The sequence below is a fragment of the Eleginops maclovinus genome, chromosome 11 (genome assembly GCF_036324505.1).
Source record: "Eleginops maclovinus isolate JMC-PN-2008 ecotype Puerto Natales chromosome 11, JC_Emac_rtc_rv5, whole genome shotgun sequence".
Lineage (NCBI taxonomy): Eukaryota > Metazoa > Chordata > Actinopteri > Perciformes > Eleginopidae > Eleginops > Eleginops maclovinus.
The window spans coordinates 23,104,448-23,122,304 of NC_086359.1; the positions used below are offsets into that span (position 1 = coordinate 23,104,448).

Genomic DNA, 17,857 nt, shown 5'->3' on the forward strand with positions numbered 1-17,857 from the left:
CACATGCATAATTTGTTTTTACTTTGGGATACAGTAACTTTAGAGTGGCTTCCCGGAATGTAAAAGGCTTGACTAGTCCAGTTAGGAGGAGCAGGGTATTGACAAAAATGAGAAGAGAAAACAATCAAATCATATTTCTACAGGAGACCCACCTAGCCCAAAGTGAACATGAAAAATAAAAAAGATATGGGTATACCAACACGTTTTGTAGCAGCTTTAAAACAGGACACAAAAGAGGAGTCACAATATTGATACACAATGCGGTTCATTTCAAATGTATTAAGGAGATCAGGGACAGTGAGGGCAGATATATTCTACTACAAGGAAAAATAGAAAATAAATTAACCACCCTTCTCTGTGTATATCTCCCCCCTCAAAGTGATAACAGTTTAATGAAAAAAGTTCTCGAACTGATTGCCTCAGAATCAGAAGGCACACTTTTACTTTTTCAAAGTTCACTTTCACACAGCAGATATACACTATACTTTTTATTCCGCTCCTCTGCAGTCTACTCAAGAATTGACAACTTTTTTATGTTTCAAAATGATCGTTACAGGATTTTGGACTGTGATATTGGAACTAAAAGCATCTCAATCAACGCACCAATCTATTTGACATTACATTTGGATAGCAGACCAAAGAATACAATCTGGAGACTCAATACAAGACCCAAAGATTCTTTGGGACACTTTAAAGGTGGTCGTCAGGGGTAAGCTGATATCTGTTAGTACAGCAATCAAAAAAACGAGAGAGAACAAACTTAACCAACCAAAGACAGCACAGCCAAAATCAGAACCCTGAAATGATGATTAAAATTAGAAATCAGATAATGGACATTCATAAAGAACAACTGGATCAAAAATACAAATTTATAAAACAATCATATTATGAAGCAGGCCCTAAAGCTACGAAACTGTTGGCCAGGAAAGTACGGAAAAAACTGATTTCACAATCTATATATAAATGATCAGATCCTCCAACAGGGAAAATTCACAGCAGCTTAGATGAAATTGAAACAGCCTTCCAGAAAGTACCTACTACAAGACCCTACAAGAAAGTAACGAAAACATAAAAACATTTCTAAACTCCCTAGACCTACCCTCAATTGGGGAACATTAAAATAAATGTTTAACATCACAAATCACCTCAAAACAATTTGAGATTGCACTTTCTAAACTTAAAAATAATAAGACACCAGGAAGCGATGGTCTACCAGCTGAATGGTACAAAGTGTTCAGGGAAGATTTGACTCCAGTACTCCTAAACTCCTTTAACTGGTCCCTTGAAAATAATTCAGTTCCACCTTCGTGGAATGAAGCGGCCATCCCTCTCATTCCAAAAGAAGGCAAAAATAAAATGTTATGTACCTCTTAGACCTATTTCCATTTTGAACCAGGATTACAAACTATATGCTTCAATCTTATCAAGCAGACTGGATTCTTTTATCCCTGAACAAATTCACAGTGACCAAACCGGTTTTGTCTGGGGCCGTCAAACACAAGACAATATTAGACACTCCCTTCACATTTTACATAGCATTAGGAAAACAAATTCAAACTCTATATTGATAGGTCTGGATGCGGAGAAAGCTTTTGATCGTGTCAGTTGGGAATATTTGTTTCTGGTTCAGGAGCGCTTTGGTTTTACCGAAAAATCTGTTAATAGTATTAAAGCCTTGTATTCGGCCCCCACAGCGAGAATCAGAATAAATGGCCGTCTCACTGACCGTATAGAATTGGAAAGGTCTACTCGTCAGGGATGCCCCCTTTCACCAACACTCTTTGCAATCTACATAGAACCTCTATTACAGGCAATAAGAGAAGACTGTAACATACAGGGAATTACTATTAAAGACAGAACATTGCATTGTATGCAGATAACATTGCTACATGATCGTAACTCTGACGTCTGCCTTACTGCCTTTCTTGATTTCCTTGAACTGTTTGGCACATATTCAGGCTATAAGCTAAATATAACAAAAAGTCAAATATTATCATTTAACGGTCATCCCTCCTCGGAACCTAAAGACTTCCCATGAGTGGTCTCAAAAAGGAATATAATACCAGGGTGTTTGGTTTTTTATGTTTCTCGTGCTCACGGGAAAGTTTCTCATACTGATAAATCCAGAAAATGATTGATGCGTAAACCCATATGGATTTTGTGTAACTCAGGAAGACCAGGGCTACACAAACATAAGCAGTCCTCTGAACAGTATAACTGTATAGTGTAAGCTTGTGTTTCGTAACTTGCTTTGCGTGATCACGAGAAAGCATTTTCTCAGGGTGTTGCAACAAAATATCGCATGAGATAGGACCTGCATTTCGGATTGTTTCTTTATGTATGACAGTTCAAGAATTAGTTAAGCTGTATTTTGACCTGGGACTCCATCATAAAGACATAGTTACTTTACTTGCAATTGAATGTGAAAATAACCACTGAATCATGGGAAAACATGTGCGAAATGAGCTTCTCTACTACCTGCTCTACTCAATGGCTTAAATTCTGATGGAAAAATCTGGTGCGTTTTTTTTATCACTCCAAAGCTGAAAAGATATTTTACACCAAACGATTCTTCGTGTTGGAGAGATTGTGGGGATAGTGGAGCTGATCACCACTACATTTTTTGGTCCTACCCAAAGATAAAAGTATTTTGGGAATATGTTTGGCGATGTGTGCAGCATATCCTTGGGCTGCAAATACCATTAACATACATGTCCCTTTATCTGGGCGATCTACCTGAAGGACTTACAAGAAATGACGGATATCTCTTAAAAATCCTTACTGTGGCAGCAAAAGAAGCCATTACACGTAAATGGTTACAGATAAGTATACCTAGAGATGGAAAGATTGACCTTCCTACTAAGATTGGAAAAAGATTTGTACTTAGCCATATGGAAAAAGTGGTTGGTGTATCTGCTGGGATAGGACCGGAGGTCGTTGATGTGACCTCCCATCCTCATAATTTGACCTCCATATGAGGAGCGGTTTACTCTGACGACATAAATTCAAATGTTTGTGTGCAAAACGAGAACCCACTCTTATTTTTTCTTTTACTGTAATGGATTCTATATCCCTGAACACATTGTACGTTTTTTGTGTCGAACTGATGTAAGTGCCTGGCTTTGTTTTGTAAAGAAGAAAGTCTTAAATAAAAACCAAGACATGAAGAAGAGGATTTTGCATCATAGGAGACCTTTATGCAAATGTAATCGTCCCATTACAAAATGAAATGAATGCATCACATTAAACCAGTGTGAAGGTCATTCTAAGGTCATAACCGTAACCAGATATTTTTCTATCAGAGTGTTCACCATGCCAGACTGACCCCCCCCCCCCCCCTTCTCTCTCTGCAGTGGGTAAGACGTGGACGTGTGTGACGTGTGATAAGAAGTACCTGACGGAGTACATGCTGCAGAAGCACGTGCACCTCACCCATGAGAAGGTGGAAGCCCAGTCGTGTCACCTCTGTGGGACCAAGGTCTCCACCCGCGCCTCCATGAACCGACACCTGCGGCGCAAACACCCCGAGGTGAGTCACGGCGGGAAAACCGTACACTTCAACCCCCGGGTCATCTGCGGGTATTCCTACCTGAATGTGCTTGTTCTCTCTCCCTCCCGTTGCCTGCAGGTGGTGTCTGTGAGGATGGATGAGTTTGATGATCTTCAGGAACCCTCCACCATCACCAACTCCATCAGCATCGTGCAGGTCAGATACACAGTAATAATACTTAAGTGATCATTTGTTTGATTTAAAGCTTCTTCTTTTTTTATCTGTACCTCACACAAATCTTCCATATTGACATACTGTTCTGTCTTCTGCTGCACCAATAATGAAACACTTCTAGAACGTGTACACATCTTACAAAACCAATACAGAAACAATTGACAACATCAAAACAATACAGCAGACATGAAGAAAAATGAGAAAAATAAAAACAAAACCCTGCATAGTCAAATATAATATCCTTTAAAGGTCTCCATTTATGCTCTTTTATGGCATATATTATAGGTCTCAAATATATATAAAAAAAACATGTCTCTGACATGTTTTGCTCAAAATACCAAACAAATCATCGATTTGAATCAGCCCTGTTCCTGAAGTGCTGATTCTGTGACTGTAGCTTTAAATGAACTAGCTACTGCTGACCACGCCCCTTTGGGGCTGCTGCTGACCACGCCCCTTTGGAGCTGCTGCTGGCCACGCCCTTTTGGAGCGTCATGATCTCTCCTCTGAAGAGAGTTTTCTACCAGGAGAAACTCAGCTAAACGCTGCTGTGATTAAACGCTGTAAGAAATGTTCGTTTATTCGAAGCCCAGGGGTTTAAAAGAAAGAAAGCAAACCTCCCTTAAAAGTTATAAAAGGAGTGTTTAATAAAAGGATGCAGTAGTAGGTTTTACAAAAGTTTCACAGCTGTGGCTCAATAGCCCGGGACACGCGTCCACAGGCCACTGACTGAGTGGAGCTCATCAGTAGTTACTGTCTGGCGGTCCGGAACAAAAGAGAGCTCGGTTCTACAATACAAACATGTTTTATAGAACCACCCCTTTCCGACCATACAATAAACAACTTCAAAATAAGACGCGCTCCGCTCTCGTGCTCTCATTGGTTGGCGGGACTAAGCCCTTGGGGTCATTGAACGCGTGCCATACGGCGAGCCGGTGGCGTGGTGCCATCGTATGGTAGTCACTCGGAAGCACAACGGTTCCCCCCGCAGGACCGTGGACCTCTCCCCCCTCAACAAGTTCTGCCAACGTGAGACCTTCGCCACTGAGTCCCCGTTCCACCTCGCACGCCGCGTCCCGAAGGGCACCTGGAAGACCGTCACGGACGCCTGGAACGGCTACCACAGTGTCCCCCTGCGTGAGTCGGATCGCCACCTCACCACCTTCATCACGCCCTTCGGCCGCTGGCGCTACACCAGGGCACCACAGGGTTTCCTGTCGTCAGGGGATGGCTACAACCGTCGGTTTGACGCCGTCCTCTCGGACTATGAACGCAAGGAACGTTGTGTGGATGACACCATCCACTATGACACCGACCTGGAGCAACACTGGTGGAGGACCATCGACTTCCTGACGCGTGTCGGCCGGTCGGGCATCGTGTTGAATCCGGACAAGCTTCAGTTCGCGGAGAGGTGCGTCGACTTCGCTGGCTTCAGGGTGTCGGAATCTACCATCGAACCGCTCCCGAAATACTTGGACGCCATCCGGGACTTCCCCACCCCAGGCTCCACGACGGACATCAGGAGTTGGTTCGGCCTTGTCAACCAGGTGGCTAACTATGCCCAGTTGCGTGACACGATGGCTCCATTTAAGCCGTTCCTCAGCCCACGCTGTGTGTTCCTATGGTCCCCCGTTCTGGAGGAGGCCTTCCAGACGTCCAAACAGGCCATAATGGAGGCCATCCGCGAGGGCGTGGAGATCTACGACATGCAGAAGCGTACCTGCCTCCGCCCTGACTGGTCCATGCGTGGCATTGGTTACTTCCTGCTCCAGCAACATTGTCACTGTGCCTCAGGCATGCCGGACTGCTGTCCAGGAGGGTGGAGGATCACCCTCGCGGGTTCGCGTTTCCTGTCCCCTGCGGAGCAGCGCTATGCGGCCGTCGAGGGAGAGGCCCTAGCTGTGGCCTGGGGCCTGGAACAGACGCGGTACTTCACGCAGGGGTCCGACAACCTCGTCGTGGTCACCGACCATAAGCCGTTGGTGAAAATCTTTGGCGACCGTACGCTGGATGAGATCACAAACTCGCGTCTGTTTAGACTCAAGCAGCGCACCCTCCCATGGCGCTTCGACATTGTGCATCTGCCTGGCAAGAGCAACTATGCCGCTGATGCCACGTCGAGGCATCCTTCCCCCTCGGGTTCAGCGAACGGCCTCTCATTGGGGCTGCCGAGCGGACCTGACGCCGTGGAGTCAGCACTCATGGCCTCCATCCGCGACGACGCACGGGAGCTCGGAGCCGTCTCTTGGCCCCTCCTCGCCCGGGAAACAGCGGCGGATGGATGCCTCGGCCACCTCCTCCAACTCATCGAGCAGGAGGGTGGGATTGACGTTAACGACCCTGCCCTGGCGAGTCTGTCATCGGTCTGTGAGTCCGTCTACGCCCAGGACGGCGTCCTGCTCTATCGGGACCGCGTCGTGGTTCCCCCGTCCCTCCGTGAGAGGGTCCTTCGGCATCTCCATGCCGCTCACCAGGGGACCTCAGCTATGGGGCAGCATGCCCGAGCCATAGTTTACTGGCCCGGGATGTCCGGGGACATTCAGGCCACCAGGGACGGGTGTGCAGACTGCAACCGCAATGCTCCGTCACAGGCGGCTACACCCCCCCGGCCGTCCTCACCCCCATCCACGCCATTCGAGGCGGTGTTTGCTGACTTCTTCGACTATGGGGGCCGTCACTACCTAGTTGTCGGGGATCGGCTCTCGGGCTGGGTAGAGGTCCTGAGCTCTACAGCGGGTACTGCCCTGGCGGGCTCAGCTGGCCTGGTCCAACACCTCCGGTCGTTCTTCGCCACCTTCGGCGTACCGGAGGAGCTCTCGAGCGACGGTGGTCCGGAATTCAAGGCGAGCCACACTGAGGACTTCCTCCGCTTATGGCACGTCAAACACCGCGTGTCTTCCGTTAGCTTTCCGCAGTCGCCGCCGACGCTGACGCTGCCGACGCTACCCCAGCCGATTCGGCCGGGCCGCGTGAGGAGGCCACCTGCACGTTACGAGCCCGAGTCTGGCAGATGGATACGGGGTCTAGACCGTTAACCTATTCCGGCCCATAGCTTTCCGGTCTGGGGGGGGATGAAGAGTTTATCGCCGGCCACTAGAGGGCAGTGTCACTGCTGTCGCTGCCCGGTTATGCCGCACTCTGACCCGGTAGTGCCGAGCGGCCATGTTAGTTTCAACATTGTTCATTCACTCAGCCTCGAGTTGAGACGTTCGTTCATTCATTCATGTAAGACTGTTTCCACTATTATATTATACTACTATACTCTGTTTCGTGGTATATATTTGTGTTGAGTAACTTGCATGGATGTAATACTGTGTCAGCTTATCTTGCTGCATTACTCTGTTTCAGGGTGTCGTCATCTGTGTCAATAAATTACCGAAACTGACATTGAGGAGTGTGTTTCTTCAGGTAGCGGGGGGCTGGATCCTGTTGGCCGCTTGTCACATGGGGTTCTCCGGACACTTCTATAGGCTGACGTCGTCGGGGGCGGGTCCTCTTGTGACGTCACCGTCGCCATCTTGTTAGCGAAGTCCTGAAGCTCTCAACTACAATATTCTATTATGCAATTCTTCTGAGGTTTATCAGTTATTAAACAGGCAACTGTATCATTGCAGCATCAATGAGTGAGAGGTAGAGGTGGTGTGTTTAGTATGTAACTCCACTGGTCCTTCTCCCTCTACTCATATATACAATACAATATTAGCTATATGCTATCTGAGGCTAAAAACAACATACGGTAATACTACCGGAAGTGGACAAATGTGATCCTTCCAGAAACAGTGAATTATCTTTTAAAGTTCCGCTCCAATATATTGATTATTTCTAACAACGCCATATTATGTTCAATCATTATTTCTGAAACACCAGCACAACAGAGACAGTATGTATTATATATACAACAACTCTAAGTCCCTCCTGCAGACATCCTGCTGAACACACACACACAGCTGGGGGGGGGGGGGGGAATTCAGCTAACTGTATATGGGGGACGACGTGTCACGTGGGCGGGACAGTTGCCAGGAGTTGAATGTAAAGCCAGCCCACATTTTTGTCATCAAGTCTTATCAGCAGCAAATCTGGATCAGCTTGTTTGTACCCCGTTTTCAGAGATGTGGGTAAGGAGTAAAAGAGAGAGGGTTGTATTTTCTCCTTACACACCGCGGACACATATTTATGTATAAAAGACAGCAAAAAGTGTATGTTGCATAATAGGGGCCTTTTAAGGATAGAGAACATTTTGAAATAATTTAATCATTTAAAGCTTTTTTACATAGTTGACCTATCTGAATCTGATGCTAACATGATGTTGATGTCTTGCTTACTGTCCGTAGCTGGTTTCCAACCAAGGGTATAACCAAGCTATGAAGTAGCTCCAGGATGTCTGTTAGGAAAAGTGATTGAACAGTTGGTTTTAGAGTTTCAGTTGTTTTCTTAATTAAAGCCTCTCTTTACAAGGGCACTGTAAGGACCCAAACATAAATGTCTATAGTCACAGAAGTTAAGCAATGAAAATAGTATAAAATATCCCAAAAATATGTCACTTAGTCAGGGCTCGTCACTATAAGCAACGATAGAATAAAGGCTCTCTTGTTTCTTTAAGCTTAAACACCCAGGGCAGCACCAAACAGTTTGTGCGATCTACACAACTCAAATAACTCCAGAGCGTTCCAATAAGTCTAAATGTATTTAGAAATATAGATGCAATTAATACAGAAATTTGAAACAACAGGTTTTATATAATCAAATGTTTCAGTCCAAGTGGGTGTCAATTTAACCTGAATCAATGGTCTGCTCTCCCTGATGGTTCACACACTGGAGACAGAATGCTGATTTAATACAAACTTGCTAAATCCTATGAATCAATACATTCAAATTTAAGAATTTGGTTCAAGGGATGATGTTATAAAATATGATGCCATACATCCTGATCTCCTTTTAAGGTCAATTACAGTTTTGAATGTAGAAAAACATATACCGGTCTCTGCACAGCTTTAACTCTTGGTGGCGCAATGAACTATTGTTTCATTGGTCAGTAAACACGTAACCATTAGAGTGGGAATATAAAGAGCTCCTGTTTATTCGCAGTAGGTCAGTGTTGCTATGACTACCTCGGCAAATGGTGTGACAGGTCTGCAGGAAGACACTGTCTGTATATAATAATACATCTAGAATATGTTCTCATGATGTTTCCCTTCCTCCTCAGCCCTCAGACGGCATGCCTCAGGAGAGGACCGGTCGACTCCTCCGACATCCCAGGAGGAGGCAGAGAGTTCCCGCTGAGCCGGAGCTCTCCGAGTCTGATGAGTACGTGGACTTCAATGAAGCAAGGCACGAGCCCATCGAGTTCAACGCCGTCATCGTGGGAGACGAGACAGAGACCAGCTCTGCTGTGCAGAGCATCCAGCAGGTACAGACGGAGATACTGACTGTTTGTTTTATTGTCACAATGGCGTGTTATTTACGTTTGTTTCAAAGACCGCAACAAATGAGCATTTGCCAAATGCCCAGCTGCTCACTTCCTGTTTACAGCAGCGATGATAATTGCTGTATTACTGCCAGCTTCCCTTTCTATTCGTTGTTTTTTCGATTGTGGTAAGAAAGGTGCAAAATTTGATTTCATATCTACCTTCTAATAAAATGACCCTTAATAATTAAATAAAACTCACACTACCTTATTAACCTTATATATACAATTAAAGATGTATCAGGATAAGATGACACGTTTGCAGCAACAAAACATAAAAAATGTATAAATATAATAAAACTGCTGAAGGAAATAAGTCCTACTAAACTGATTTGCATTGCATGTTGGAATATCTAGATAGAGCAATGTCATTTTGCTGTTTTTAAATAAATTAATACTGTGATGTCACTAAGACAGATGTAACATTACAGTCAAAGTCCACTTTATTGTCAAAGTTTCCACATGTGTTATACATACAGAAAGTTTGCTCGCTTGAGCTTCCTGAGGAAGTAGAGGCGTTGCTGGGCCTTCTTTGCCAGTGCAGTGGCGTTGTTGTTCCAGGTGAGGTCATCTGTGATGGTCACACCCAGGAATTTGGTGCTGCTCACCTGCTCCACAGCAGCACCATTGATGGTCAGAGGGAGGGGGGGTTGGGAGTGGGTTCTCCTGAAGTCAACAACAGTCTCCTTTGTTTTCCCCACATTGAGGAAGAGATTGTTATTTTGGCACCAACGGGCCAGCTGGTTCACTTCCTTCCTGTAGTTGGTCTCATCGTTGTGGCTGATGAGACCCACCACGGTAGTGTCGTCAGCGAACTTCACGATGTGGTTGGAGCTGTAGCTGGGTTTGCAGTCATGGGTCAGCAGGGTGAAGAGAAGGGGGCTGAGCACACAGCCTTGGGGGGCCCCCGTGCTCAGTGTTAGTGTGTTTCGATGTGTTGTTGTTGACCCGGACAGCTTGTGGTCTCTCTGTGAGGAAGTCCATCAACCAGTTGCAGAGAGAGGGGCTGAGGCCCAGGTCTGTAAGTTTACCCACAAGCTGCTGGGGAATGATGGTGTTGAATGCTGAGCTGAAGTCTATGAATAGCATTCTGACGTAGGAGTTCTTAGTGTCCAGGTGTGTGAGGGCTGGGTGTAGAGCGGAGGTGATTGCATCCTCTGTGGACCATTTAGCTTGGTAGGCAAACTGAAACAGGTCCAGGGAGGGAGGAAGAGTGGATTTGATCTGCTTCATGACCAGTCTTTTAAAGCACTTCATGATGGTCGAGGTCAGTGCGACGGGGCGGTAGTCGTTGAAGCAGGCTGGAGATGACTTCTTCAGCACAGGAATGATGGTGGTTTCCTTGAAGCATGTGGGAACAACAGCCTGGCTCAGGGAGGTGTTAAAGATGTCTGTGAGGACATCCGTGAGCTCCTCTGCGCAGTCCCTCAGCACTCGACCAGGAATGTTGTCAGGTCCCGCAGTCTTGCGGGTATTAATCCTCAGCAGTGTGCTCTTCACACTGGCTGGGGACAGACACAGAGCCTGGTCGTCGTGTTGGGGGGGGGTGGTTTTCTGCGCAGCTGTGTTGTTCTGTGCAAAGAAGCGTGCAAAGAAGCCGTTGAGGTTGTTGAGCAGGGAGGTGTGACTGTCACAGGTCTGCGGTGGTAGTTTGTAGTCCGTTATGGTCCTAATACCCTGCCACAGGCTCCGTGAGTCCCTGCTGTCTTTGAAATGTCCTGTGATTTTCCTGGTGTACAGACATTTAGCTTTCCTGATGCCACGGCACAGGTCAGCCCTGACTGCTCTCAGCCCAGCTGGGTCTCCAGCTCTGAAGGCGGTGTCGCGGGCCTTGAGCAGCGTGCAGACCTCCCCTGTCAGCCATGGCTTCTGGTTGGCTCGGATGGTGATGGTTCTGGTGGTGGTTACATCATCAATGCACTTGATGATGTAGCCTGTGACTGTCTCTGTGTATTCTTGTATGTTAATGTGATGGTTGTAAGTTGCTGCCTGCTTGAACATGTCCCAGTCTGTGTATCAAAGCAGTCTTGAAGTGCAGCAGCACTGTCCTCTGTCCACACCCGTACCTGTTTTGAAACCGGTTTGGCAACCTTTACCCTTGCTCTGTAGGCCGGTTTCAGCAGGACAGTGAGGTGGTCAGAAAGGCCGATGTGGGGGAGGGGGGACGCCTTGTATGCTCCCTTGATGGTCGCGTAGACTAGGTCTAATGTGTTGTTTTCCCTGGTTGGAAAATCAACATGCTGGTATATTTTAGGCAGAACAGTTTTTAAGTTAGCGTGGTTGAAGTCTCCAGCTGCGATGAGAAGGCCGTCTGGGTGTGCTGTCTGTTGCTCACTGATGTCTTTGTAAAGTTCACTGAGTGCCTCCTCTCTGTCCTTGTTGTTGGGGCTCGGAGGGATATAAACTGCCACCAGTAGAATGGCGGAAAACTCGCTCGGCAGGTAAAAAGGACGCCACCTTAGAACCATAAACCCCACCAGCGGCGAACAGTGTTGGTTAACAACAATAGCATCTCGACACCAAGCATCACTGATGTAAACACACACACCGCCGCCGCGGGTCTTCCCCCCGCTAACTATGTTTCTGTCTGCTCGGTAGCATGTTAGCTTGTCTAGTTGAATAGCGGAGTCCGGGATGTTGTTGTGGAGCCATGTTTCCGTGAACACGTAAGCACAGCAGTCCCTTACCTCACGCCGGGTTGTTTTAAGGCTTTAGGCCGGACAGTCTGGTTGCTTTTCAATGCCCTGTCCGGCGTCCGGCGCAGCATCAAGTCGGACTTGACGAAGGAGGACAAATACGCTTCCGGCTTGATGCTGCGCCGGACGCCGGCCAGGGCATTGAAAAGCCGGACTGTCCGGCCTAAAGCCTAAAGCCGGACAGTCCGAATTGCCGGATTGTGTGGGCTAGCCTCGCCCGGATACCTCCACGCTTCCCCCTTTTCTGTTTCCTCTCACACCGCTTGCGGCGTCTCCTTTCCGGGTTGGGGTCGGCACAATAGGGGGGGCAGAGTAGTCCCAGGCTGCTGAGTTCCACAGAGAGTTTGGCTTCCAAATTGAAGAAAGTTGTACTTTTTCCAAGAACAAACTCACGGCTGTATTGTTGTACTTTCCGATATAAATCCGTCAGACATGACGAACACAGCGACAAACTAGATGAAAACGACGAAAACACGCTCGCGCCGGCATCCAAGCATCCATGGCTAGCGTTACATGGCTTATTTGAATACTTGATGCTGATTGGTCAATTCAGAACATGTGACATGGGTTATTAATACAGTAGTACAGACCGCTGTTGAGGAGTATAAGGACCGTTGCTAAGGAGGATCAAGAGAGAGAAAAGGAAACGAGGTTAAAAGACGGAGCGCTGGACTTCAGATAAATATTCAGAAGACAGACAGGAAGTAAACACTAACAGGAAGTAAACACTAACAGGAACACGGTCTGGGCTCTCCATGGTTTAAGGACTTGTTAGTAGATCAGAAACTGTGAACAGACTTGAAAAGTTACAGAAAAAAACGCAATCTTTGCCGCGGTAAAGTTGTTGTCGCAGTTGTAGTCATTGGTGCGCCGTGGAACAGAGTTTTTCTTTTGTTAGCGGAAGAGAGCGGATATGATAACTTTAAATCAATAACATAATTTCAATTAATATTGGGAGTCGAGTCGTTAGTTGTTTAGTATCTGGCCGAGTGAGAATGTGCAACGAGTTGATCCAGGCTGGTCAAGATGCCTCTGCTTTACATTTAATAAGAATATACATTAATGAATTAGTCTTTTGGATGAATTCAACATAGGCCTACTGCTTACAAACCTTTCCATTCAGACTGAAGTTAAATGTCTGACTGCTGTTTCAGGTGGTGGTCCTGGCCGACCCCGGCGCTCCGTCAGTGTCCTCCCCCAGCAGCTCGTTGGGGCTGACCAACATCACGATGACCCCCATCACCAGCCACGCCCCCGCCCAGTTCACCAGCCTGCAGCCGGTTGCCGTGGGTCACCTGACGGCTGGTGACCGGTCCCTCAGCCTGGACAACTCCATCCTCACAGTCACCTTCGACACGGTCAGCGGCTCTGCCATGCTCCACAACCGGCCCGCCGAGCTGGTCCCAGAGACGGTGGGGCCCGGGGGGGGCTCGGCACCGCAGTCAGTCGCCCACTTCATCAACGTCACCACTCTGGTCAACCCCATGGGCCACCAGCTGGAGGCCCCCACCCTGGCCTGGAGGCCGGTACCTGCAGCTGAAGGACAGGTCTCCCACATGGGGGAGGGGACTCAGGGGGAGAGTCAGGACGCCCAGAGTCAGGGAGAGGCAGGCCGTCCCGTGCAGAGCCAGCCGCCCCCCCCTCAGCAAAGCGGCTCCACACAGATGTTCAGCTACTAACAGTGCAGGTGCGGGTCGCCTCACTGGGACGGAGCAGATTTTATCAGACTGCACAGAGATCCCCTCACCCTGATGCCTCTCCACGGACCTGAATGAAACAGGATTTCCTTTTTATACTGACAGTGGCTGATAATAATTAACCTTATTATGAAAAACAGAAATTTGACATTTAGCCAAAATCACTGACTCAGATTTACATTTCAAACCAAAGCAACATGTGGAACATTTAAATGCCTTACCAGCTTTTTTTAAACGTGCATGTTTCAACATAAATTTGCTGCTGGAAAAATGAAATGTGAAAATGTACCAACACTTATTCCTAAAGTGTCCCGTCTAAATGTTATTTTTGAATGATGTCAACTATAATTATTGTGGAACTGTCTGGAAAGAATATTGGAGTTTTTGTACTGTTATTTTTTGAACAAAATTCCTCTTTACTGTTTCTTTTCTTTTGTCTTCCTTTCAGTTTACATTGTGTGGAACAGTGGTAACCACAGGGTCTGAATCCTGACTCTGTGCTAATGAAACAGATGCATCAGAAGTGGAGAATTAACAAACAGCTGGATCTCCCAACGGTTTTCACTAAGAGTGTGTTTATGAAGACATATCCTCCAGATATATTAAATCAGAACGGATCACAGCATCCACACAAGAATTAAAACTTGCATTCCAATCCATACGTAAACATGAGGGTTTCTTTTTTTTATAGCAGGAAAAACTAGAAAATACAGAGACATTTTGACTGACTGAAACGTGGGTTTGCATCCCGATGCTAACATTACCCCGCTGAGTAAGTATTAATAGCATTAGTTGTACACACATTTCCCTACATTATGATCACCAAATGATGTATGTCGAGTGAAAATTGTGGCCAGCCAAGCAATAGTTTGAACAAAACCTCAGGAGATTTTACAGCTCCTCTCTCCTCTAGCCGTGATGTCCCCCACTCTAAGTCTTAACGAGCTCTCCCATTCACACCCATTATAACATGTGAAACAGTGTGACACTTTCACAAAACATAAGCTTCGACTACGTGAGAACCGTACTAGCTATCAGAAAATATCCAACAAGTCTAATAAAGTCCATAGTCTCGAGAACCGTTTAAAGTTGTAATGATTGTTCTACGTTAAAGTAATCTGTATGGGGTCAAAGTGGGCTGGTTTTTTTTTTTAGCTCTGTTCAAATGGATTTCCCTTTCATGCCTTTGGGGAAAATGAACTCAGAACATTCTGCGTGTGAAGCTTGACATTACCACTTCTACATTAATGAAACTTTTAGGTCATTCTACACAGTTGGAGCGTACCTATTTTCATTATTGCCAGGATTTATATTTATAACATCCCACATGTTTAGACCATGATAACAACAGAAAGATCTGGTTCCACTGGGGATTGAACCTAGGACCTTCTGCGTGTAAAGCAGACGTGATGACTACTACACTATGGAACCACTGTGTAGCACCTTCTTGCTAAACCATAATGAATATTCAATCCCTTTCTTATAGCCTAAAGTAATTTGAGGAATCCACAGATGTAGCTTTGTAACAGCAGGAAATGTTCATAAGTTCAAATAAAGCCCAGAGCCACTCTGATATGTATTTTTCAGAAATAATTACATAAATTATAGTTCTGTTAAGACAATCTTACATTTGGTGGTTTCACAGATGTTGTAAGCAGGCGCTAAGGCGCTAGAGTTTTGGTGCAAGCGGGTTCTTAGAGGGTTTCATGGTTGAACCAAAGCTCAGTGAACCAAAACCAGAACTAGGTTGAGGTTGAAATGGGTGAATCAGACATAACCAACGCAATATAGATTAATGTCCTCACTATCAAAGTAATACATTTGATTTAGCTACAGTACGATGTGGTTGATTTCATAAATGAAGATATCCAGGTGGTCATAAGAGAGCATTCTGGTTCCACTGGGGATTGAACCAAGGACCTTCTGCGTTTAAAGCAGTCGTGATGACTACTACACTATGGAACCTTTATAACACTGATGTTTTTAACTGAAAGTGTCATACAGTGATTCATTTATCCAGTAGATGTTTACACAGTGAGTCGAACACATGTACAAAGATGTAATTGAATTTGTATTTTATTTTAAATCAAGTCTATCTAATCCAAATTGTAATCCACATTTTTAGCTCTGTTCAAATGGTTTTCCCTTTCATTCCTATGGGGAAAATGATGGCAGTTTTCTGCGAATTGTGTGGAAACGGCTAGGCGAATAAGTAGTACACATATTTCTGGGGATTGAACCCAGAACATTCTGCGTGTGTGAAGCTTGACATTAATGCAACTTTTAGGTCATTCTACACAGTTGGAGCGTACCTATTTTCATTTATTGCCAGGATTTATATTTATAACATCCCACATGTTTAGACCATGATAACAACATAAAGCTCTGGTTCCACTGGGGATTGAACCCAGGACCTTCTGCGTGTAAAGCAGACGTGATGACCACTACACTATGGAACCTCTGTATTGTTGCATTTTCTATTCAAACCTGCTAGTGATGGTAGAATGTATAAGAATACTTCAAAATACTACTCGTGAGGGCAGCCAACAGAATAAAGCTCTGGTTCCACTGGGGATTGAACCCAGGACCTTCTGCGTGTAAAGCAGACGTGATGACTACTACACTATGGAACCACTGTAGCACCTTCTTGCTAAACCATAATGAATATTCAATCCCTTTCTTATAGCCTAAAGTAATTTGAGGAATCCACAGATGTAGCTTTGTAACAGCGGGAAATGTTCATGATAAGTTCAAATAAAGCCCAGAGCCACTCTGATATGTATTTTTCAGATATAATTACATAAATTATAGTTCTGTTAAGACAATCTTACAGTTGGTGGTTTCACAGATGTTGTAAGCAGGCGCTAAGACGCTAGAGTTTTGGTGCAAGCGGGTTCTTAGAGGGTTTCATGGTTGAACCAAAGTTCAGTGAACCAAAACCAGAACTAGGTTGAGGTTGAAATGGGTGAATCAGATATAACCAACGCAATATAGATTAATGTCCTCACTATCAAACTAATACATTTGATTTAGCTACAGTCCGATGTGGTTGATTTCATAAATGAAGATATCCAGGTGGTCATAAGAGAGCATTCTGGTTCCACTGGGGATTGAACACAGGACCTTCTGCGTGTAAAGCAGTCGTGATGACTACTACACTATGGAACCTTTATAACACTGATGTTTTTAACTGAAAGTGTCATACAGTGATTCATTTATCCAGTAGATGTTTACACAGTGAGGCGAACACATTTAAAAAGATGTATTTGAATTTGTATTTTATTTTAAATCAAGTCTATCTAATCCAAATTGTAATCCAAATTGTAATCCTAATTGTAATCCTAATTGTAATCCTAATTGTATTAGGAAAATGGGGCTTGGGCGAACCGGATTTTCAGGAGAAAACCCTCAAGGGGAAAAGTGTGTGTGGGGGGGTAATGTATGATCGAGTTTGCGTTGAAGTGAGGGGGAATGGAGGAGGTGAGGGTAATTGGGGATGGGTTTTGGGGTGGAGGGGAGGGGAGGAATGCGGTGAGGTAAATGGAGGAGGGACTTAGTATTATGGTTTTTTTTACATAATTGTGGGGGGGTTGGAACGAGGGATTACTGTTGTCCAGCCGGAGCTGAATCACCAGAAGCGTCCTCCGTCTTCACCGTCTCCTCTGAGGTGTTACTCGCCTCAGCTCCCCCCCAACTTGATTCCTTCTTCATCTCCTTCTCTTGCATCTTGCTTAGCATTTTCTGCAAGGTGACGTCTCTGTCCTCCGTGTCCCTCCTGCGGGAGAACAAACCTCTCCTCTTGTTCTTCATGTGAAGAGAGAGGTCTTCCAGAAGTTTCTTCTCCTCCTCCATCTTCTTCTCCTTCGTCTCCCAGCTTTGCTGTTTCTGGGCCATGTCTTTGGAGAACTTTCCCTTCTGCTCCTTCATCTGCTCCTCAAACTGTTTGACTTTTGTCTCCATCAGTTTGACTTCCCTCTCCCAGCTCTGGTTCTTCTTATCTTCGACCGTTTTGAATTCGGCCTGAACCTCTTTCAGTTCAGTCTCCCGGTTCTGGTGTTGCTGGGCCAGGTCGTCCTTCTCCTGAGTCACCTCTTTTAATTTGGTCTCCACCAAATTAACCTTGGTTTCCCAGCTGTCTTGGTTCTGGGCCAGATCTTTGGAGAACATCTTCTTCTGCTCTTCCAATTGGTTCTTCAGCTGCTTGACATGCCTCTCATTCCGTTTGACAAACAGCTCCCAGGTATGGTGTTTCTCAGCCAGGTCTCTGGTTAACTTT

The 17,857-nt window shown here is 45.7% G+C and overlaps 1 protein-coding gene and 4 non-coding genes across 6 annotated transcripts in view; 1 reads left to right on the forward strand and 4 right to left on the reverse strand.

Annotated features, from left to right (window-relative positions):
- prdm15 (PR domain containing 15) overlaps positions 1-14,005 on the forward strand; it is a 30,536-nt gene extending 16,531 nt beyond the window's left edge. The window contains exons 21-25 of one of the 2 annotated variants that reach the window (XM_063896206.1): positions 3,354-3,529; positions 3,629-3,706; positions 7,073-7,132; positions 8,928-9,131; positions 13,039-14,005. In XM_063896206.1, the coding sequence (XP_063752276.1) occupies positions 3,354-3,529; positions 3,629-3,706; positions 7,073-7,132; positions 8,928-9,131; positions 13,039-13,563 (1,043 nt within the window). In that variant the 3' untranslated portion in view covers positions 13,564-14,005. The remainder of the gene's footprint in view (positions 1-3,353; positions 3,530-3,628; positions 3,707-7,072; positions 7,133-8,927; positions 9,132-13,038) is intronic. The other variant, XM_063896207.1, reaches the window with a different exon arrangement.
- A 934-nt stretch (positions 14,006-14,939) lies between these two features.
- On the reverse strand, positions 14,940-15,012 carry trnav-uac (transfer RNA valine (anticodon UAC)). The gene has a single exon. It is a non-coding gene; the product is annotated as a tRNA-Val (tRNA).
- A 461-nt stretch (positions 15,013-15,473) lies between these two features.
- Positions 15,474-15,546, reverse strand: trnal-uaa (transfer RNA leucine (anticodon UAA)). The gene has a single exon. It is a non-coding gene; the product is annotated as a tRNA-Leu (tRNA).
- A 421-nt stretch (positions 15,547-15,967) lies between these two features.
- trnav-uac (transfer RNA valine (anticodon UAC)) lies at positions 15,968-16,040 on the reverse strand. Its single transcript has one exon. It is a non-coding gene; the product is annotated as a tRNA-Val (tRNA).
- A 101-nt stretch (positions 16,041-16,141) lies between these two features.
- trnav-uac (transfer RNA valine (anticodon UAC)) lies at positions 16,142-16,214 on the reverse strand. The gene has a single exon. It is a non-coding gene; the product is annotated as a tRNA-Val (tRNA).
- Between the last annotated feature and the right edge of the window lie 1,643 nt (positions 16,215-17,857).